Source organism: Echinops telfairi, unplaced genomic scaffold, assembly GCF_000313985.2.
Source record: "Echinops telfairi isolate 266 unplaced genomic scaffold, ASM31398v2 ScPeMD7_2;HRSCAF=8, whole genome shotgun sequence".
In the NCBI taxonomy this organism is placed as follows: Eukaryota; Metazoa; Chordata; class Mammalia; order Afrosoricida; family Tenrecidae; genus Echinops; species Echinops telfairi.
In genome coordinates, this window is record NW_022103898.1 from 69,385,859 (window position 1) to 69,408,190 (window position 22,332).

Consider the following 22,332-nt stretch of genomic DNA (forward strand, 5'->3'; position numbering starts at 1 on the left):
TCATAGATCTATTTTCCCATCCTCATATAAATATATTTGCATGTGTACATCTTTATCTAGACCTCCATAAATGCTCTTTTCCTCCAAGCACTTTCCTCTATTTCCCTTGATTCTCCTCCTGTCCCACTATCATGCTCATTCCCCACCAGGATTTTAGCACTTCCTCTTTGTTACATTCCCCTTGATGCTTTGACTTCTTATAACTGCTCCCCATCGCCACCTAAATTTTATTTTTTCAGGCTCAATTTACTTTATTATATTTAAATAAAATTGACTATGTGGTAGCCACAGCTGGAGCCTGGGTCCTCTGCACAGAGTCTCTGATGTGGGGTTAACAAGATGGTCAGTGAATTCCTGGTAGGGAGACTTGGTGAACACTGTTTCTTTCTAGAGGTCAGGGTTAAGATAGCTGTGGGTCTTGGAGATGGCATCAAAGGTGGCCTTGACGAAGTTGTCCAGGGTGGCCATGCAGCCCCTGGTCAGGGTGTAGCAGTCATCAATCCCTGCTTCTTAGGCACAGGGACTGAGATGATGCCAGTGCCCCTGGGGACAGGGATGAGAAGCACCAGCACAAACCCACAGCGGCAGTCACCTTGCAGGGAACCTTGTGGGGCTTGACGATCTTGTTCCTCCAGTAGACGTGCCGCACAGAGATAATGAACAGGTTGGCCATGATGATGGCTTTGTAGATGGTGGTGGCAACTTCTATGATGCACTTGACGCCCACACCAATGTGGCCACTATAGTCCCTGATAGTGACACAGGCCTTGAACCTGATCCATTGGCTGGATCCATCTGCCTCTGCACAGGCATGATCTTTAGGACCTCGTCCTTGAGGGCCAGCCCCAGGGAGAAGTCAATGATCTTAGACTCCCTGTGATGGGCAGGGAGAACAGATAGAGCTCCTCCAAGGACGTGATCTTCATGTCCTTCACCAGACGACCCAGCTTTGTGACAGGGAGCCACTCCTTGTCTTTGACTTTGCCTCCTCGAGCTCCCCGACTTCACCCACTGCCCCAATTACAGCTGAGACCACAGTGGCTGCCAAAATCTCCTTGGAAGCCGTCTGCAACCAGAAGCTGCTGTGAGCTTTGGGAAATCTTCAGATTCAGAACCTGGGGATATGGAGGCCAACTGTATCATTTCACAATTTAATCCTAAATCTACCAGAGAAAATTTGCCTGATGGAAAAGAAACTAAATCCTAAACATACTGCTGGAGATCCAAGTTCCCAATCTCAAAAAGGTATTTATTTGTATATTAGGTCATTGGAGAATATAGACAAATGAGGATAATGACAACCTAAACTCTAGGAAAATAGTCTGAAATCTTCTGCATCTGGTTCTTAGGTTACACCTATGAGAGTGCCCACATACATTTTCAATAAAAGTACAACAGAAATGAGTGACTACTTGAAAAGGCATTCATTAAACTTTTCAGACTTTTTTGGTAATACTGTACTCAGAAAATTCTCTCTTCTGAGGAACAGAACATCCAACAAATTCACTTTTCCAAATCCTCAACATTCAGCAGCTTTCTCTGCCACCATTAGCCATGGATGTATCCATCACCTATCATACTAGAGGAGGAGGAGAGGTGAAAACTGGGTGCAGCCAAAGAAATGAGAACAAATTAATCAAGCCCTGGAACCCTGGTGGCATAGTGGTTAGGAGTTGGGCTGAGATCCACAAGGTCATCAGTTGAAAACTACTAGCCCACTCCTTGGGAGAAAGGGTTTTCTACACCCATAAAGAGTTAAAATCTAGGAAACCCACAGGGGCAGTTCTACCCTGTCCTATAGGGTTGTTATATGTCAGGACTCAATGGCGGCGAGTTTGGTTTTTGTTCTTGGTGTTATCCAAATAAAATAGTCCTGGATTTTTATTGTGTGCTCAACCCATGCCTTTTAAAATGAGGTCCCTACCTCTCATACGAAGGAGCTCTAGTAGCACTGTAAGTTAGGCATTGGGCTGCTTGCCTCTAGGTTGCTGGTTGAAGCCCACCAGTACCTCAATGGGAGGCAGTGCACTGGGGGGAATTATCACTTTCCATGCAGGAGTCCCCAGTTTAATTCTAGCCAATGCACCTCAAGCCTACCCCACTTCTCTGTCAGTGGAGGCTTGCATGTCCGTGGATACTGAACATACTTCAAGGGAACTTTCAGACTAAGCCAGACCAGAAAAAAGAGGGGAAAAAAGTCATTTACTTCTGAAAAACTTACCTAATGAAAACCCTATGTATAAAATAGCCTAATCCCATTAATGTGTGCAGTCACCATGAGGTGGGGAGGCCTACTCCAAGGAACCTACCCACCACTACCACCTCTCCTGCAGAGACATAATGGGGCCAGAACCCAGGCCTGCTGCACCGATCCAACCTCAGCTCTCTGAGTTCTGGCCATTTTCGTGGTGTTCCTGGGTTACAAATGAACTGTACTCAGAGGAAATCAGTTAAGAGCACAAGGATGAAGCCACCATCAGTCTTAAAGAAAGCCTTCCTGCACTGCACTGTCAAGACATCTAAAGACAATGTCACACAACCATTATACATGTAAAACAGGTGAGAAAACGGATTTCTTGCTACTTTCCTTGATAAACAATGTTTAAACATTTCGTGTGATTTTAAAACGTGAATTTCACAGCCAGGCTAAATTCAGATGGCCCCAGAAGGGAAAATGGATACTCAAAAAACCAAACTCATACCAGAGTCCATTTCAACGCACAGTGACTCTGTAGGGCAGAGTGGAAAGAACTGCCCCTGTGGGTTTCCGAGGCTACAACTCTCTATAGCCACAGAAAGTCTCATCTTTCTCCTAAGTAGGACTGGTGAGTTGGATGGCAATGACCACTAGACCACCAGGGTTCCTGACTTAAGATAATAAGACACATGTTTTCATAGCTTAATTAACTATTGGAGGTGGAGGGGGGGTAGCAACTACAGTGGTAAGACAGTAAGTGGAACACCAAGTACTTAAGAACTGCTGAAACCTTGTAAAATGCTGTAACCCCATGGGGGCCAGCATCATTAAAGGTCTCTAAAGCCAGCCTTGGATTAGAAAAGCACCCTGATGGTAGGAGCAGTTCCACAAGCCAAGTTTTCTCCTGCAGACTGCAATATAACATTTTTCTCTCTTACAGTACAGTATCTTCCTCTGTGTATGCCCCTTGGGTCCTTCTAGATGGGAACAGTCAGAACCAGGTAATTCTCCTTAGAAAACAAATCCAGGCTGATTCTTCCTGAACTAACCCAGCCTATAGGTACTTGTATGGGTCTCTTGCTAGAACAAAATATTGGATAAATTAAAAATAGTTGCAATGTATTGCTGGGGTCAACCAATCAAACAAGCACTACATATTAATACTTCTACTATTCTGATGTATGGTACATTTGGATACCTCTGTATGAACCTCTTAATTGACAAGAAAATGTTGCAAAATTAAATATATATCTATACATTAATCATATCACAAGGCTTTCGTGGAAAAGAGTACTTTGAAAAGTCCTAAAACAAAATCATTCACTCATTCACTGCCATTGAGTTGATATAGACTCATAAGTGACCCAATAGGTCACAGGAGAACTGCTCCTGTGGATTTTAGAGACTGTAAATCTTTATGAAAGTAGAAAACCTCATCTTTCCCCCTCAGAACGGCTGGGGCCTATGAACTGATCTTGCTGTTAGCAGCGCAATGAGTAACCACTAAGCGACCAGGGCTCCTCAGACAAGGTAAGTGTAGTATAAAACAGATCAAATGTAGTTAGAGGTTATGGAGAAAGATCAAGCAGGGAAGGCAGGAAGAGACAGGGCAGACAGATATGAGGCTCAGACTCATACTCAAAAAAGATCTCGTCAAGGGGGAAAAAGTCAAAAGATCAGGTTAATCAGACCAGTCTATGTCCACAATCCAATTACGTTGGATATCAGTAACAAAAAAATTTTGTGAAATAACATTTTATGTCTGGAAACTGAAACACACAAACTGTAAAACAGATGAGTCATAAAACAGGTAATAATGAAAATTAGAAAATACAGGTAGTTCCCACATTGCAAGCATCTAACTATGTAAAACCTGAAGTTATGAATCAATCTCTGTAATTCCTATTGCATTAAAATTTTCAAATGGGTACTATTTTGTGATGCACATCAAAAACTACCATTACGTTACTGTGTTAAAGATGTTTTAATAAATCTTGAAGTATTTATTGTTTTTATACATACAGTAGATAATTCCACTATATACCATATACCAAGACATAATTTGACTGACATTAGAAAACAAAACCATGCCTGACTGTTTGGGTTTATGGACAAATTCAATGGAAATATGGGTTTAAGAAGAGAATGCAGGCTGCCTGGGCACAAAACTGAAAGATAATAAAATTTACAAACACAAAACTTTATAGAATAGGTAAAATAGTACTTAGAGAAAACACAATAATCTTCATATTTACATTTAAAAAGATTAAAAAAACAATTATTAATGATCTATGTCAGTGGTTCTCAACCTTCCTAATGCCATGACCCTTCCATAGAGTTTATGTTGTGGTGACCCCCAATCATAAAATTATTTTCATTACTACTTCATCACTGTAATTTTGCTACTGTTATAAATTTGCGACCCCTGTGAAAGAGTCATGCAACCCTCAAAGAGGTTGCAACCCACAGGTTGAGAACCGCTGATCTAGGTGTACAATATAAGAATTTAGAAATTGAAAATAAGCACACAATGGAGAGAACCAACAAGTTAACAAAGTAATTTTGATCCCCCTGGAATCCAGATTCATGGAATTGGGGTGACCGATCTAGGTCATCACCTTTACTTGTCCTTTGAATTTTCAAGAAACTGGCTCCCTAGCGAAGAAAGCTGATGGTGCCCGGCTATCAAAAGATATAGCATCTGGGGTCTTAAAGGCTTGAAGGTAAACAAGTGGCCATCTAGCTCAAAAGCAGCAAAGCCCACATGGAAGAAGCACACCAGCCTATGCAATCACGAGGTGTCAAAGAGATCAGGTATCAGGCATCATCAGAACAAAAAATCTTATCATAGTGAATAAGGGGGGGAGTGCGGAGTAGAGACCCAAAGCCCATTTGTAGGCCACTGGACATCCCCTTACAGAAGGGTCTCAGGAAGGAGACGAGCCAGTCAGGGTGCGATGTAGCAACTATGAAACATACAACTTTCCTCTAGTTCCTAAATGCTTCCTCCCCATCTCACTATCATGATCCCAATTCTACCTTGCAAGTCTGGCTAGACCAGAGGACGTATACTAGTACAGATAGGAACTGGAAACACAGGGAATCCAGCGCGGATGATCCCTTCAGGACCAGTGGTGTGAGTGGCAATACCGGGAGGGTAGATGGAGGGTGGGTTGGAAAGGGGGAACCAATTATAAGGATCTACATGTAACCTCCTCCCTGGGGGACAGACAAGAGAAAAGTAGATGAAGGCAGACGTCGGACAGGGCAAGATATGACAAAATAATAATTTATAAATTATCAAGGGTTCATGAGGGAAGGCGGAGCGGGGAGGGAGGGTGAAATATGAGGACCTGATGCCAGGGGCTTAAGTAGAGAACAAATGTTTTGAGAATGATGAAGGCAATGAATGTACAAATGTGCTTTACACAATTGATGTATGGATGGATTGTGATAAGAGTTGTATGAGCCCCTAATAAAACGATTTTTTAAAAAAAACTGGCTCCCTGGAGTCACCTACCTGTCAAATAGCTCCGTGAACAGTTTGGTAACTTTTGTCCTCAGGCACTGGGTTCTTTGGGGGAAATTACCTGTGTGTAATCTGCTTTCGGAAAAAGCAATTACAAGGTCTAACTAGGACAGCAGTTCTCATCCTCTGGGTCGCGAACGACCTTTGGGGGTCGAACGACCCTTTCACAGGGGTCGCCTAAGACCATCGGAAAACACATATTTCTGATGGTCTTAAGAACCGAGACACTGCTCCTCTATCTCAACCTCAGAGGACATTGACTTTTTATGCATGCTGTTGCAAAATATAGCAATGTAGTTTACTGTTGTTATATTAAGACTGTTACCCACTCTACACCATGCTTCAAGACAAAATTTTATTTATTTGTAATTAGAAATAAATATTTCACAATATATAATTAGATTATTTTAGTGATTAATCACTATGCTTTAATTATGTTCAATTTGTAACAATGAGAATACATCCTGAATATCAGATATTTACATGATGATTCATAACAGTAGTTATGTATAATTTAGTTATGAAGTAGCAATGAAATAATATTATGGTTGGGGGACACCACAACATGAGGAATGTATTAAAGGATCATGGAATTAGGAAGGTTGAGAACAATTGAACTAGGGGCTGTTTTAAGATATATGGCATGTCCTTGGTGACTATTTCTGTAGTTTACCCTATGCTTTGACACCATCTCTTAGGAGCCCGGTGGCATAGCAGTGGTTCCGATTTGGGCTGTTAACCATAAAGTCAGGAGTGCAAAACCAGCAGCCGCTCCTCAGGAGAAATTCTGGGCTTTTTACTCTCATAAAGAGTTACAGTCTAGGAAGCTCACAGGAATAGGTCTAGCCTGCCCTGTCGCATTGCTATGAGTCAACATCGACTCGGTGGCAGTGAGTTTGGTTTTTGGTTTGGTTCTTAAACAATCAAAGTAATAATGAACTACATAACCTGTTTTCACCGTCCCCTCTTCAGGGCGTCTTCCCAAATATGTTCAAATGATGCTGGCCAATTCAAATTGTATCTAGTCTGCGTGTGTGTGTATATAATCCTTTATACATTTCTGTAAGCAATCTAGATTTTTATACAAAGTCAAAGACTAGTCATTTGAAAAGACCAATAAAATAAACAAGCAAGCTTGATTAAGAACAAAAGGGAAAATGAACATGTTCTGTAGATATTAAAAATATAAAAGGGTATTATAAACAATTCTATCTGTAAATCGGTAAGTTTGGAGATTTGGAATAAATTTTGTTGTTTTGTTTTGTTTTCCCAAAAAGTGAACACCAGATTCAGAAGGCTACACAGATGAGGTCTACCAAACACTAAAGAACCAGATGATTCCAATCCTACAAACCTTCACCAGAGAATTATAAAAGAGGAAACAGTCCCCAATAATTTTAAGACGTTAACATATTCTTTAATGCCTTAGCCAGATTTTAAAAGATACAAAAAAGAAAAGAAACTATTATAGTACAATCTCACTCACGTACACAAATGAATATATCTTTAAATATTAGTTCACTGTACAACAATTTAAAAAGCTTATTATTAGAAAATCAATGAAATCTTCCACAAGTGAGTTTGACATTTTTTTCCTATTAAATCCTAATGTCCTAAAAATAAAATCAGCAAATATTTAAAATATGGAATAAACTTGTCCAAATGGACACAACCCACGGAATTTTATGATCAAACAATTCCACATGTTCTCAAGTGCACATGAAAATTTAATAATTTGGTCCAAAACAAACACTCATATTTCAAATAGGATTTCTCTCAGAATCTATGTAATTATGTTAAAATAACAGATAAAGGAGATATCCTTGCAAATCCTTAAAAAATCAATTAACACTTCTTTATAATTTATAGGTCAAGGAAGCAATCCCTATGAAAATACTTATGACTTTATTCTAATAAACTTTATATCAAAACATGGGATACAGCAAAGTGATACTTGAGAGAAAATTATCATAACGATTAAGAAAAAAGAACAGATGCTTAAGCATACTTATACTTTAATGAATGTTAGAAGAGTAAATGTATTATTTCAACTGCTGATATTATGAAGAAAAAGTGATTATGCTAGAAGTAATATATTTTAAAAATGTTTATATTCTAAGTGTTTGAAGTAGAAATTATCATTTATATTAGGAATATACTGCCTTTCATTTTCTTTTCTTTTTTTAAAATTTTTTTGCCTTTCATTTTCAAAATAGGAAATAAACATAAAAATGAATGAACCATGTATTCTAGTCAACTTAAGAAAATAGCAACAGAAAAAAACAGAAAGATAAAAGTAAACAATAAAATAGGAAATAAGAAAACTAACAAAAATCAATACATGAAATTACAGGGAAAAAGAAACTGTTAAATATTTAATTTAATATAGATCAACCCAGATTTGTAAGATATGGGGGAATACTATCATCCATATTCTCTTAAAATAAGGGAATACTATCATCAATATTCTCTTATTTCACAAATATGGGCTTATTTATATACATTAAGTATGTACACATTCATAAACATTAACTGATGATTCACAGTGAAATCTTTACACACAGAAAATTTTAGACTCTCAGTCTACCAAACTTTCAAGGAATGAAATATTCCAACATTTTACAAACACTTCTATGATTTAGGAGAAGAAAAAAAAAAACACATAATCTCCATCTCATCTGTGAGGATAGGGTAATTTAGAAATGATCTTGGGCAAGAACATTACCAAAAACAAATTTGAAGCCTGTTTTTTTCAAGAATTTAGACCAAAACCTAGTAACTAAATCTTAGCAAGCTGAATCCAATTGTGTGTATAAAGGAGGATGTTTAGAGTTCACAGAAGATGAAATTAAAAGATAATAGGATATATATATATATATATATATATATATATATATATATATATATATATATATATATACACACACACACATATATAAAAGTCCCAGTGGCACAGTGGTGAAATCCTCAACTGCTAACCAAAAAGTTGGTGGGTCAAGGCCGCTGGATGACCTAGTTAGCAGTCTACTTCCTTCAGTCTTATAAACACTAGGGGTCATTAGGAATCAGAATCAATTCAAGGACAACAGATATACGTGTTGTCTTTGTAAAAATTAACAAGGATGAAGAGAGCTTAACTCTATTATGCAAAGAAGGTTGAATAGTTTAAAATCCATAAACATTACATATCCTATAAATGGATTAAGGAACAGTTCTTTAATATCAAAAGATACATTTCAACTACCCATTAATGAAGAAAATCTCAAGAAAACAAGGGATAGAATAGACATTGCTTAATCTGGAAAGAAAATTCACTAATAAATAAAAAATAATGGTCATCTTTAAAGGGAGAGTGGCCTTAAAAGCATTCTCTTTTAAATTCTGAACAAGGATACGTCATGTCAGCAGTTTTTAAATATTTGTACCTGAAATTATGCCTAGGGCAAAATCGTAAGAAAAATCACTTAAAGACAAAGGGCTTAAGAGTAAAATAAAATAAAATGTTTCCTCTTTTGCAATAGAGCAAATTTCTAACAGTATTTTATAAATTAAAATTCTGTATTTTATACTTACAGAAGTATAATTATTCATGATAGAAAATTACTCATAACTGTTCATGATAGCAAAAAAAACACAACCTAGTAATAACCCAAATGCCCATCAATAATAGACTACATAAATAGCTTATACTGTTTTTCTATACTGGAACACCACACATCACTAAAAAGAAAACTAGCTACAGGTGCATACATGCTTGAGGATTAACCCCCAAAATACAATATTAAGTGAAAAGTATCAGTCTTATGAACACATATTTTTTCATTCTCTCCATATTTTAGGGTAATTTTTAAACATAATTTAAAACAATCCAAAGTAAAGAAGGTAGTATGATGAAATCCAATAGTCAGCAATTAGTAACTCTCAGCCAATCCTATTTACCTGTATTCTTACCTACTGCCTTCTTCCCCACAAATTATTTTAAAACTGTCAGTCATCACAATCCGAAAAAACATTAATTTTTAAATGTTTTTAATATCTGTCAAATACCATTATTCCAATTTTTTAAAGACTCACTGACATCAACTCAATTCCAACTTAGAAACTCTGGAGGGAATAAACAGTCTCATCTTTCTCCCAGGGAGCAGTGGGGGGCTTGAGCCCCTGACACTGTGGCTAGCAGCCCAACCTGTACACCCCTATGCCACTACAACTCCATCAACGTCATTAAAAACCCAGGAAGTGTCCCAACAACTCTGTATTTTTGATGTTCAAAGACATCAAAACAATAAAACTTGTAAAGCTATAAAGAAAAAACAGGGTATGGTTAACACTAAATTCAGAATTACTGGTGGAGTTGAGGAAGAAAGCGAGATTTGTAGGAAAAGGGAACTCATGGGAGTTACTACAATATTGGTCATATTTCCTAACCTGTATACCTGGTTTATTACCTATAAGATTATTTTATCATATTCTTCAAATTACAAAAAAATGTTTGCAGCTGCATGTATATTTCACACACAAAAAGAGGCTAATGTCCAAAATTCTCCCCACTGTGTATACATGAGCTCAGTCTCACACATATACACTTTTGTTGACTAAATTGGAAGCCCCCCCAAAATTAAAAGGAAAATATATTACTAAAATTATCCATAAATAAGATATTTGGAACTGTTCTGTGCATAAACTGGTTACCAGAATTAATGTTTTGCTAAAATTTACCTCATCTCACTCCCTTTCTGAAAGAGGGTAGAATTGAAAGAAAACCTACCAACTGCCAGGTATGCCATGGTCAAAAATAAGTAAACACAGAAGCCTGTACCAAGCAGAAAAAATAAATGGAAATTCTCTCTATAGCTTGATATATATGTAGATGTAAAACTAAAATCAACAGCAACAAAAATACCCACAGACATGAAGTTGATTTCAGCTCCTAGTAACCCTACAAGACGGCGCAGAAGTGCATCCTGGAGTTTCCCTGCCTTCTCATCTTGGGCCAGCTGGGGGTTGAACTGATGACCCTGCATTAGCAGCCCAGCAAGGAACCCTCACACCACCAGGCTGCTAGTGTGGCCATGCACATACTCAAGACATCTATGCCATGTTGCTGCAAAAGTAACTGGAATTGGTCAATAGCTGTGAGTTGTTCCTATGATTATTATTAATAGTTAATAATAATTACTAAAGTTATTATTGTATATAAAAAATACTGTTAATGACTGCATAACACTCTGTATCCATAGTTCGTAACTATTTCTCTGTGGAATTTAGTTAAACACTTCCCACAGCTGCACATCTGCATTGTTTCTACCTTCATTACTTTCTAAATAAGTTACATACTATATGAATTCAAAGCAATTGGATACTCTGTAAATTTCTGAATAATGATGTTAATGTACACTATAAAATAATAATCCATGCTATTACTCTATTTTTAAAAATTTTAATAGAGTCCTATCATAGGACATGTGGAAGATATATAGAAAATGATTCTTAATGATCTTCACAACAAAATAACTCAGAGAAGAAGCAGATGAGCAGTGATTTTTCATTTCAATCAATGACTAAAAATAAAATATTTTCCCAAGACTATGAAATTCAATTAAGGACTTTGCCTGATATCATAGAAGGATTCTTTTCACTCACAAGTAAATAAAATCCACTGACTGGCTCTACTTGTTGCGGGTTCAAATAAATGACAGCCATTATAATGTCTTGATAGCTTAGAAGAATATTCGGTTATAACCGGACTGCTAGGATCTAAAAGCGATTCTTTGATTACAGTCCCGAGTCCACATTTCAGTTCATCTTTAAAGGCGTAAAACTCATCTATCCTTTGTTTAAGACTTAAGCAAGCGTAGACAGAAGCAGAAAGCAAAATTAATGTTACTATTCTTGAGGGTTAGGGACCATTACAGGGTACAGCATTGATTTTAACATTCTGGTAACTTCAAGAAGAGCAACCATGCATTACAGGGTACATTCCTTATCATAAAAGAAACAATACCAAAGCTGACTATAACATCCTGGTATCCTGGTTACCATAACAAGATTAACTACACCATTCAGATGACAACATCAAAAAAACAAACTCTATATTGAAGAACAGTCTAAACTAATTGAAGTGTCCTGAACTTGGGTACATGAGAGTCCATTCTAAAATCAATTACTAGGAGGACTTTGTGTGATGGGAGGAGGAAGGAGGCCGGTCATTCAGTAGTTAAAAAATGTAGTTTCTTTTGTGAGACTGCCTCACACTAGAGTTTGTTTCTTAATAGATTTTATTTCTTAAAACAATTTTAGTGTTACTGAAAAAGTGTGCAAAAAGTACAAGGTTCCCATATCCAGTCCTTCCCAGTCTGAACAGAATTTTCTTCTACTACTACACCTTGCATCCTGTGTTACATTTGCTACAACTAATGGACCGATCTAGTAATGTTAACTAGTCACTAAGATCCATGGGTTCCTTTAGGTTTCACTGTTTATGTTGGACAGTTCTTAGGGCTTCTGACATATGCAGAAACCATTACAATATCACACAGAATATTCAATTAGAACTGCCCTATGCTCCACCTCTTGATCAGCCTGCACTCACTGATCTTTTTTATCATGTTTGTTTTTAACTTAAAATTTTAATTGTAAACTAGGTGGTGGTTTACATTTCAGATCATCAACTTTGTATTTAACAGTTTAAACTACTCATCAAATCCCCCCATAGTTTTTGCCCTTCACTGGCTACTTGATTTTTCTCCTCCCTCTTGTGAACCACTACTTTCCATTTCACCCAAGTTATCACCTGTCAACAGCTTAGCCATTACTTTGTCTTCCCTCCCTTGTCTTCCCCCACTTGACAATCTCCAAAGACTGTCCACCTTGGTATGAGTCTTTATCTTGTCTTTCTTCTCCTCCTTGTAACAATGGTATCACATAATATGTGTCCTTGTGAGATTGGCTCATTTCACTAAACACAATGTTCTCCAGATCCATCCATGTAATGGGGTGTTTCGTGGTTCCATCATTATTCTTTGGAGATGCACAGCATTTCCATTTTGTGTATGTACCAAAGTTTCTTCATCCATTCTCCTACCAGTGGGGATTCAGGTTGCTTCCTTCTTGCTGTGTGAACAGTGTTGCAATAAGCATGGATATGCATATGTCTGTTCATGTAATGACTCTTACTTCTTTAGGATATATTCCCAGCAGAGGGGCCGCTTGGTTGTACAGAATTTCTAGTCCCAGTTATTTGAGGCAGTGCCATATCACATTCCACAGGGATTATATATGTGGCTACAGTGTTGTCTTTCCTCAAATATCATAAATTAGAATCATACAGTATGTAGCTTTGTTTCAGATTGGTTTCTTTCAGTAAACAATATCCACTTCAGTTTCTTCCATATCATTTTGTAGGTTGGTGGCACATCTGTATTTGAACCAGAGCAGCAGTTCTTAGCCTTCCTAATGCCGTGACCCTTTAATACAGTTCCTCATGTTGTGGTGACCCCCCCCAATCATAAAATTATTTTCATTGCTACTTCATAACTGGTTTTTTTTGCTACTGTTGTGAATCATGCAACCCCTGTGAAAGGGTCGTTCGACCCCCAAAGGGGTCACAACCCACAGGTTGAGAACTGCTGGACCAAACTTTTTAGCTCAATTTTCATTTTCCATACAAGTACCGTGGACAGAAGTAGAGAATGTTTAAAACTAGAGTTGTAAGCAAACACATAGTAGTCTAGGCTCAGAAACTGTGCTGATTGGGCTTGGTTACTTGCACTTGCATTAAATTATATATATAAAAAAATCTACAATATAAAATTCACCTTATAAGGAGTAGGGAATCTGCCTGGTTTGCCTATTTCCCTTTTCAATTCCAGTCTATAATTCATTCCATTCTAAAAATACACGGTATTTTCTCAAGATGATGCATGATCACCTACTGTGGAATCTACTCAGGTAGCAAGATTGGTAACTACCTATCTTTTAATTTTTAAAAATGTATTTAAGTTAGAATCTAACAAGAAATGGTTGAGGTATAAAGAAAACCCAAATTAACATATAATAGCAATGACAGATGTTTACTGACTACTGACTATGTGCCAAGTCTGTGATAAAGGTTTTCAATTAATCACCTCACTTAACTCTCACAAGAACACTGTGGTCAGTACTATTGTGATCTCCACTGAACAGGTGAAGAAACGGCCTTTGGAGAGGCCACATGCCTGTTGGGTAGCAACTGGGTGGCTATTAACAAACTTCCAGCTCTTTCACACTATGTCCTACTTCCTCTCATTCTGAGATAGCTACTGGGGAACATATATAGTCAATCAACTAGAAAATAATTCCAGATAAAAATTAGATCAAAGAAGCTATCCAACATGTGCTTTCACACATCAAACTACAAAAAGGCATACAAAGTAATCTCCTGTAACTTTCTGGTGTGACACTGGAGAGCGAAAATAGGTAGCAGGCATAAAGGAAGACAAGGGTGTGGTCAACCCACAAACTTAACCTCCAAGACCTGTCTGGCTCCCAAACTGGTCAATACAGTAAGCAGGTACCTCTAGAATAAACCATCACTTTGCACTCCAGCTCTCATCATGTTTCAGAAGGGCATGCTTTGCTCAAAATATTCTCTAAGAAAGCACTTGAGTATATTTTGATGTTTGTGAAACTAATCAGGGTTTCTGGGCAACTCAGAAGGCTTGTTACAAAGGCATCAATTGCACCAAAAAATATCAACCACTTTCCACTTTTAGATTTTCACCCAGTTGCTTCTCTTGACCTTTTTGGCACTATATAAAGCTGTGCCCAAGTGATATGTTTCTTGAAATGACCTTGGATGGGATGACAACAACTTAGTTACAGTTAATCAATTTAATTAACTTTTCCTGTTAGCAGACCAGAGATGATATTCTCTCTTAGGTCCAATTATAATTATTCCAGTGAGTGCAACGTTTAATCAGGAATTCAAACCAGTTCAAAATGGCTCTGTAATTGTCATGCTAAACAAGGCCCACATATGCACTGCATAGCAACCAAGTCTGTTGCCCACGGTATTTTGTCCCAGTAGGACACCAACAGCTGTACCTCACTCAAAGACAGCAGCCAGTCAACCGTGCAACTTTTAATGCATCTTGCTCTCCAGTGTCCTACCATAACCCAATTTTCTGCACAAAGTTCCAGAAACTTTCTGGAGGAAGAATGTGACAAGACTATGGGAGTGAAACGTTACTGACTCTGAAGAGCAAGAAACGTTCACAGGGGCCATTTGGCCGCCGTCTTGGAGCAGGACAAGGTGTGTTTCTTACTCTGGGCAAAATGCCAGGGACAACAAACCTGGTTGCTGTGCAATGCATACATCGCTGTCTACGACGGTAATTACTGAACTCTTTTGAAGTGGTATGAAGACCCAGGAGTGTATTGTGGAATTGCAAGGTTTGCAGTTTGAAACCACCAGATGCTCCACATGAGAAAGATGATGTTTCCCACTCCCATAAGAAGTGAGTCAAGGAAACCCATGGGGGCAGTTCTACCCTGTCCTACAGGGTCACTATGAATCAGAATTGGCTTGATTATAATTAGTTTTTGAGAGTTTGAATTGATTCAAAGTCCTGCTCCAAACAAGTCAGTGTGTACATCTAAAAGTAAAGCACTGCCACAGAAAATCAGATATAATGATTGGATGGTAAAAATGTAAGGTTTCTCCCAGCTATAAAGTTTAATTTATAAATTAAACCATGCTTTTTTTTCTATTCCAGGTTGGATTCAAGAATGCTAAGTGTAAACACAGGTTTCATCTTAATGCCAGTAACACACTTTTCCCTATGGTATGATTTGACAAGGGGCCTGGTGACACAGTGGATTAAGTATTGGGATACTAACCCCAAGGTCGGCAGTTCGAACCCACAAGCCATTCTGCAAGGCTGTCTGAACCCATGAAGACCGTTCTGTATAGTCACTGAATAGTTGGAATTGACCCAGTAGCTTGGGTTTATGGCATGATTTAGGTTATATTGTACATATTGTAGGTTTAGATGAATATGAACCTATTCTAGGAAAATACTTAAAATAATATTTGTCGATTCTTATAAACTCCTAACTAGATAGCATAAATGATAAAAAACAAACATTGATTAAACACTGCACTTGTTTGCTCAACCTCACAATATGTGTCTATTTATTTATTGGTTCCCATATGTTTAGTTGCATAATATTTTTGTTGGAAAGAACAAAAATTAGAGAGATCATAAAAATCCACAGATAATCCCCAAACCTTTTGCTAGCCATTTGTTCAACCTCTGACAGCACTAAGCTTTATACCAGAGCTGCTAATAAGTAGCATGGTCGACTGGTTTGACTTTTCTACCTGTTCGAGCTTACTTTTTAAAGGTAACACAAATAAGAGCTTTTATCTCTCTTAACTCTAAGTCTTAGGAAAGTTGACCAGCAGGTATGAAACAATCTCTATTCTCCCAGTTAATATGCTCATTTACAATTGGTACCTGAAGTTCTTTTATCACCAATGTAAACTTAGCCACTCTTAAGCTACATGGAGAATCCCTAATTCTTCCCTCGTTTGCAATTCTAGAAGGTACTCTGGTGGCACTGGGGGTTAGACGTTGGACTGCTAACTGCAAGGTTGACAGTTTGAACCCACCAACTACTCCTGGGGAGAATGATGACGCTGTCGACCCCCATTAAGAATTCTAGTCTCTCAGAAACCCTATAGATGGTCACTATGAGTCAGAATCAACTCTACGACAGTGCATTTGGCTTGGGGTCTGGCCATTCTGGTTTTGATTATTTTTTTTCTATATTCTCCACTGCATTACATGTTAGGCTCTGAGAACTCAATTGACAGCGTTTTAAAAAATCCATTTTGAAAAAAGTGAAAGCAAAGAGAATTCCCCCTGCAGTGAATGACTGAGTATGGCCCTAAGCTAACGAACGGCATGTGGGCCACAGCTGCCTTGCTCCTGCAGCAGTAGGGAGAGAAGGCGAATCTGGTTCCATACTACCCAAAGCAGATTGCCACAAAGAGAGGTCGGTCAAGCCTCCATCCTCCAACCTTCTTTATCCCTGTCTGACTTTAAACCATTCTTCCCATGAAACTCTACTGCTCTGCTCGGTTCAATAATCTGTTGCCTTAGCCACACAGAACTCAGAGGCAATACTTATGATTATAGGTTTTACTGTGGAAGCTAACCGGTTACAAAATGTTCAGGATACAGTTCCTTTTGCGCCTCTTCTCAGCCATGCTGGCTGGCAGCAAATGTCTTCTCTGGTGCTCAGCCTCTCTGCCATGTGGTCTCTGGGCATCTGCTTCATTCCGTGGGCCGGAAAGCGCACCTCTCTATCTCACGGTCTCTGTGTGGCTGCTCTGCTCTGTCTTGTGGTCTCAATGCTGTGGCCTCTGGTACCTTTCTGCCTCCACCACTTCAGGCAGGTGTCTTACATGTACTCTACTGGTAGCTCTTCCTGCAGGATTTCTTCTTCCTGCTTCTGAAATGACTTTTATACCCTGTGGAACAGCAAAACTGACCAAGGCCTGAGTTAAAACTCTTTATACCTTATTTGTATGCTCCCAACCCATCACTTGGTGGAAGTTACAAATACTGTGGATAGAAGAACCATACCAAGTGATTTCACTTCACCACAAGTCCTGTTAGTCATCCACAGTTTTGTAACGATTGGGTGGGACTAAGCAAACAAGGCGCTCACTTGTGGCCACCAAGGGATTAGACAGCCTGCTAATTTATGTAAGCAAGGTGTATGGAAGCCTGGCAGGGGTGAGACCAGGGAAATAAGGTGTATAAAATCCTAACAAGGGGGAGGTGGGTCAGTTTTGTCATCTCTCTAACCCACTCACTCCCAGACTTTAAAAGTAAGTCAATCCAGAGCAGAGTCGAATCCTCACTACCAACAAAAAGAAGCAGCAGTACATCTTTGTGGGCCAGGTACCTGCACTGAGAGCCTTCTAGACACAGGAAACAGCGAAAGAGAGAGGTGTAACCAAGACAGTATGAAGTAGTGAGAAACAGTGGCAGAGAAATGGCAACAGCAAAACCAAGAGACCAGCTTGCGGCAGTGGGAAGGGCTTCTCAATCCCTGGAGCAAGACATGTGCCAACCCATGACTCATGGGGTGAGAGAGCTCGGAGCCTGCAGGCCAGGCGGGAGTGGAGTACTGTATCTCTGGGAGCTTACAGGCTATGCGGAAGAGCTTTGTTAATACTTGCAGCAAAGAAGGCTGAGGGAGGAGGTCTCCTGAGGGGACCTCCTGGGCTGAGAGGAGCTAAGAGAGCTGCCCTGCATGGGAAAAAGGAGATTTTGCCTACATGCTTCCTGATCCTGATCCCAAGTAGAGCTTATTGATACTGATCCTGAAATGTAACCTGTCATTTCCCAAACAACGCCCCCTAAACAGGGACATGGGCTGTGAATGCTGTGGGGTCACTGAATCAAATTATGAAAGACAGCAAAGCAGGGAAGAGTGCACTACTAGGCAGGATGAATGGTGTAAGAATTGGGAACGAGTTTGGAGGGAGGCTGCCTGGCTGACCTCTGCCCCACAGACATCAGCCTTGGGCTGATGATGCTGGTAGTGATTCTCCTGTCTCGGGAAATGAGATGAGGCCAGGCATTCTCACGTGATTTGTGCATGCCCTCAAACAAGATAATTTATTTAAAAGTGCAAAGGGCTTGGAATTTTAAAAAAATTAATATGAATTAGCAAGACATTTTCAATGAAATCCAAAGAGAGAATACAAACTCCTTACTTTACAGGTCAGAAATTCCAAACCATGGGAGGGAGGGGCCCACCTGACTTGCCCAACCTGCCGTCTTTATGATCTTACCCAGAATAGCTAGAGCTCCAAGGAGGCCATTCCCCAAACCTATCTGGCAGCAAAAGCCCACATCAGGCACCATTCCTTTAAACCAAAGCGTTATCTCTTTCTGTGTTCCAAGGATTACCAGGGCAGTGGATGACAGTAGGAAAGGGTGATGGGACAGACGATTAGGTCCTAATTCAGGTTAAAGAGAAAGAAAAAAACAAAAACAAACACCATTTCATCAAACCAACTCCAGAGAGCACCCATATAGTTGAGTTGGTCCATGAGTCGTTATTTATTTGTTGGGCATCCCTGGCCTAGTGCACACTTTAATACCTCTGGCTGCTAACCTAAAGTGGGGACGCTTGAATCCACCTTGGGAAAAAAGGCCTGAAGCTCAGATTGGGAAATCTCTCCAGGGCTCAGTTCCCCTGAACTACAAGGGCTCACCACAAACTAAGAGTGGATTCATGGGAAACTGATTGCTGTTTGTTTGTTTTTAACTCAATGAGAACAGACCTATGTGTTTCTCAGTGAGAAAGCTTTCCTCCAGTAATAGAACAGCCAGCCATTTCTTTTCTTATCAGATGGAGTAGTTGCCTAGAATTTAAAGGGTAGGTTGTACCCACAACACTTATCTGTAAACACTGGGCTAGTCCGCTGGAGGCCCAGCCTAAAATGCAGACTCTTAGAAAGACCCCTCAGGGCATGAAAGTGAGTTAGAAAGCCAGAGTCCAGTCTCCCTGGTTATTCTGATCCAGGAACTTCTCCTGGCATAGGACAGCTGGTTTCATGCATTATTTAACTCCCAGTCCCGGATTTTGCCTGGAAGCAGAAATGAATCTGTGCCACGAAATGTGTGTAAGATACCATTCCACTATATGGAACTGCCATGCAGTTGATTCCTACTCACAGTGACCTTGTAAGGCAAAACAGGGCTGTCCCTTTGGGTTCTAAAACTAAATCTTGACAGGAGCAGATAACCTCATTTTCTCCCAGGGTGGGAACAAATCACTGACCTTGTGGTTAGCAAAATGCACAGTCTACTATGCCATCCAGGCTCCTTCCTCAGTGTGCTCACTGCCACCAAGTCAGGTCCAACGCATACCAGCCCTACAGGACAGAGGAGACCCGTTCCTGTGGGTTTCCCAGACCGGAAATCTTGATGAGAGTGCAAGGCCTCCTATTTCTCCCATGGAGCAGCTGGTACGTAGTTTCACATGGCTGACTCCAAGGTTAAAAGCCCAGTCTATAACCATTACATTACCTGGGCTCCTTCTCCACTCAAAAACAAACAAACAAACAAACCTCGCTGCCATCAGGTTGATTCTGGCCCACAGCGACCCTATAAGGCAGTACAGAATTGCCCTGTGGGTTTCAGAAACTGTGACTCTTTGTGAAGGTAGAAAGCCTCATCTTTCTTCAGCGGAGCGGCTGGTGGTTTCAAAGTGCTGACCTTGTGGCTAGCAGCCCAATGTACTAGGGGGCTTCAGAAAATTCATAGGAAAAATCCATTATCTTTTAATCCCATTTTACCACAAGCTTTTACAAGTCCCCTATTTTCATAATTTGCCTATGGATAGAATTCTCTGAGTTAGAAACCGGAAGGGAAAGTTTTGCTGGAGAAGGTAGATAAAGTTGTGAGCACAGACCCGGAAGCAAAGGGTGGGTAAAGTAGATGGGCAGAGCAGTCTGGGGACTCCTGGCTAAGTGGAATAGGGAGGACATAGCTTACCACGGTTTTCACATCTAATGTGAACACATACAGAGCATGCACAGGAAATAATCAAGAGAGGGTCACCCCATTGGCAAATGGTGTAGCATGTGCCCTATTTGCATAAAATATGGTAGTTCCAAAAATAATTTTCAGCTTGTTCACAGTGTTTCCTTGGATACTGGACTTGAGACCCATTTTAACCACCACATTTTATTGACTTATTTAATTTGGAAAGCTTACACTGTCAAGTTCACAACTACAGAATTAATACTGAGTGAAATTAACCAAGAGAATACTTTTCAATACAGACGTGACCATGAACAAACGGCCTTACAGCAGAAATAGTGAAAGCAGCACTCGCCCAGTGTGCTCTGCCAGCTCAGTGCTCCAGGCAGCAGGAAAGTAGACCATCGTCCTCGCTTTCAGACAAGCCACAAAGAACCATGTGGGAAAAACTGCAGGGGGATATGGTGACTGTGAACAGAGACCTGTCTTCGGATCACATTCTAAAAGAAGGGCTGCATTTAGTAGAAAGTTTTCCTGCCTCTGAGAAGGGAAAAAATTACTCTTGTACTAATATAACTCCCATATTCATATAGACAGTTCCTCCTGTAAGTATACATTATCTTAATTCCAGGCAGATACAAATCTGTTTCCAGAAGAATGTTTGGATGCACTCCATTACCAGGATCATGCTAAAGAAAACCCAAGTCCACGAGCTTGCACACTGTGATTGTTGGTGGCCATGATGAATGGTCTAGATTGGCGATATGGAGTTCCCCCATCAGGTCCGCTCTCAGGACACCACGCATTTTCACAACTTGACCACACAAAAGAACGCCCAGGCTGCACCTGCCTCTCCCATGGCAAGTACAGCAAGCACTGCCTGGCTCGGGCGCCCTTTCAGCAGACTGTATATGTACAAACACAGGTGTCTGTCTGCAATGCTATCTTTGTGAACTTTGCAATGAAAGCGCCAAAGAACAGCAGCCATCTCCACACTCCATTCATTGTCTCAATCGGGAACTGTGCTCCAGGAGACCACAAAAGAGGAGGGGAGAAAAACCCCACCAACATACACATAAATGGTGTACATACATACGTCCATTAAACACGTCAGCGTGAGCACACAATACTTGTATTGATAAGTGGAAAAAAATTTAAACCACGGGGCACCAGAAATAAAAACGCCCAATCCACCTTAATTAGGCTTCCTTCATTAGTCGACGATGTGAGATTAAAACTACTAATCGAATGTTCAAACCTTCATGGCAAGTGGCTTCCAGCAAATGATAAAGCAATATTACCAAGTGTGAAAGACGGCATTCTGGCCCAATTTAAAGGGGGCGTCGGATTCCAAGAGTCGCTGCTTAGTGTCATCTCCAGCCTTTTCTTTTTTATTAAAGGAGTGGGCTCGCCCTACATAAATTAATCGTGAACGGTGTAAACGTTTGAAAATAGCTGGCACCCTGAATCTCAGACTTTGGAAAAATGACTCCTCTACCAAGGTGCCGCGACGACGGTATCATTTAAAAGAATAAAGATGCTCACAACTAGGCAGAACCCACCGCCGAGCCGCTGCCTGCGTCCCCGTGCAAGTTGCCAGCTGCAGGCGGCGAAGTTAAAGCCAGTCCTCTCCCCACCGAAGCCGTGAGCCGGCCTCCTGGGGAAGCCACCCAGTTCGCCCGCTCCCTGGGGATGGGTTCGACGGGACCGCGATCGGACTGGCTGGGGAGACCCAGCCCCGGGCGGCTCGCCTCTTCCAACGCAGGCACCAAGTTAGACACGCAACTCCGCGAACACAAGGACGCGAAGGCAACACAAAAGGTGCACGCGAGGCAGCCGCTCCCATCCTTACCTTTGACTTGACTTTCATACTCGGCGATGATCTCTTTGTCCTTCTTGAATCGGCTCGGCGTAGACATTATCCAGCTGTGGGGGGCTTGCTGGCGCCCGGTCGGCAAGTTGGATGCAGCGGTCCCACACGAGGCTCCCCGAGAGGAAGAGTTGTCCTCCCACACGGCGGCCGGGAAGCCGGCAGCAACGAGGGCAGGAGGCAA

At 40.3% G+C, this 22,332-nt stretch overlaps 1 protein-coding gene and 1 pseudogene across 2 annotated transcripts in view; both read right to left on the reverse strand.

The window, feature by feature from the left end:
* SRGAP1 (SLIT-ROBO Rho GTPase activating protein 1) overlaps positions 1 to 22,303 on the reverse strand; it is a 326,600-nt gene extending 304,297 nt beyond the window's left edge. For both annotated transcript variants that reach the window (XM_013004070.2, XM_004700482.2), the window contains exon 1: positions 22,131 to 22,303. In XM_013004070.2, coding sequence (XP_012859524.1) covers positions 22,131 to 22,197 — 67 coding nt within the window. In that variant the 5' untranslated portion in view covers positions 22,198 to 22,303. The remainder of the gene's footprint in view (positions 1 to 22,130) is intronic.
* On the reverse strand, positions 275 to 2,126 carry LOC105978404 (annotated as a pseudogene).
* Positions 22,304 to 22,332: the final 29 nt, after the last annotated feature.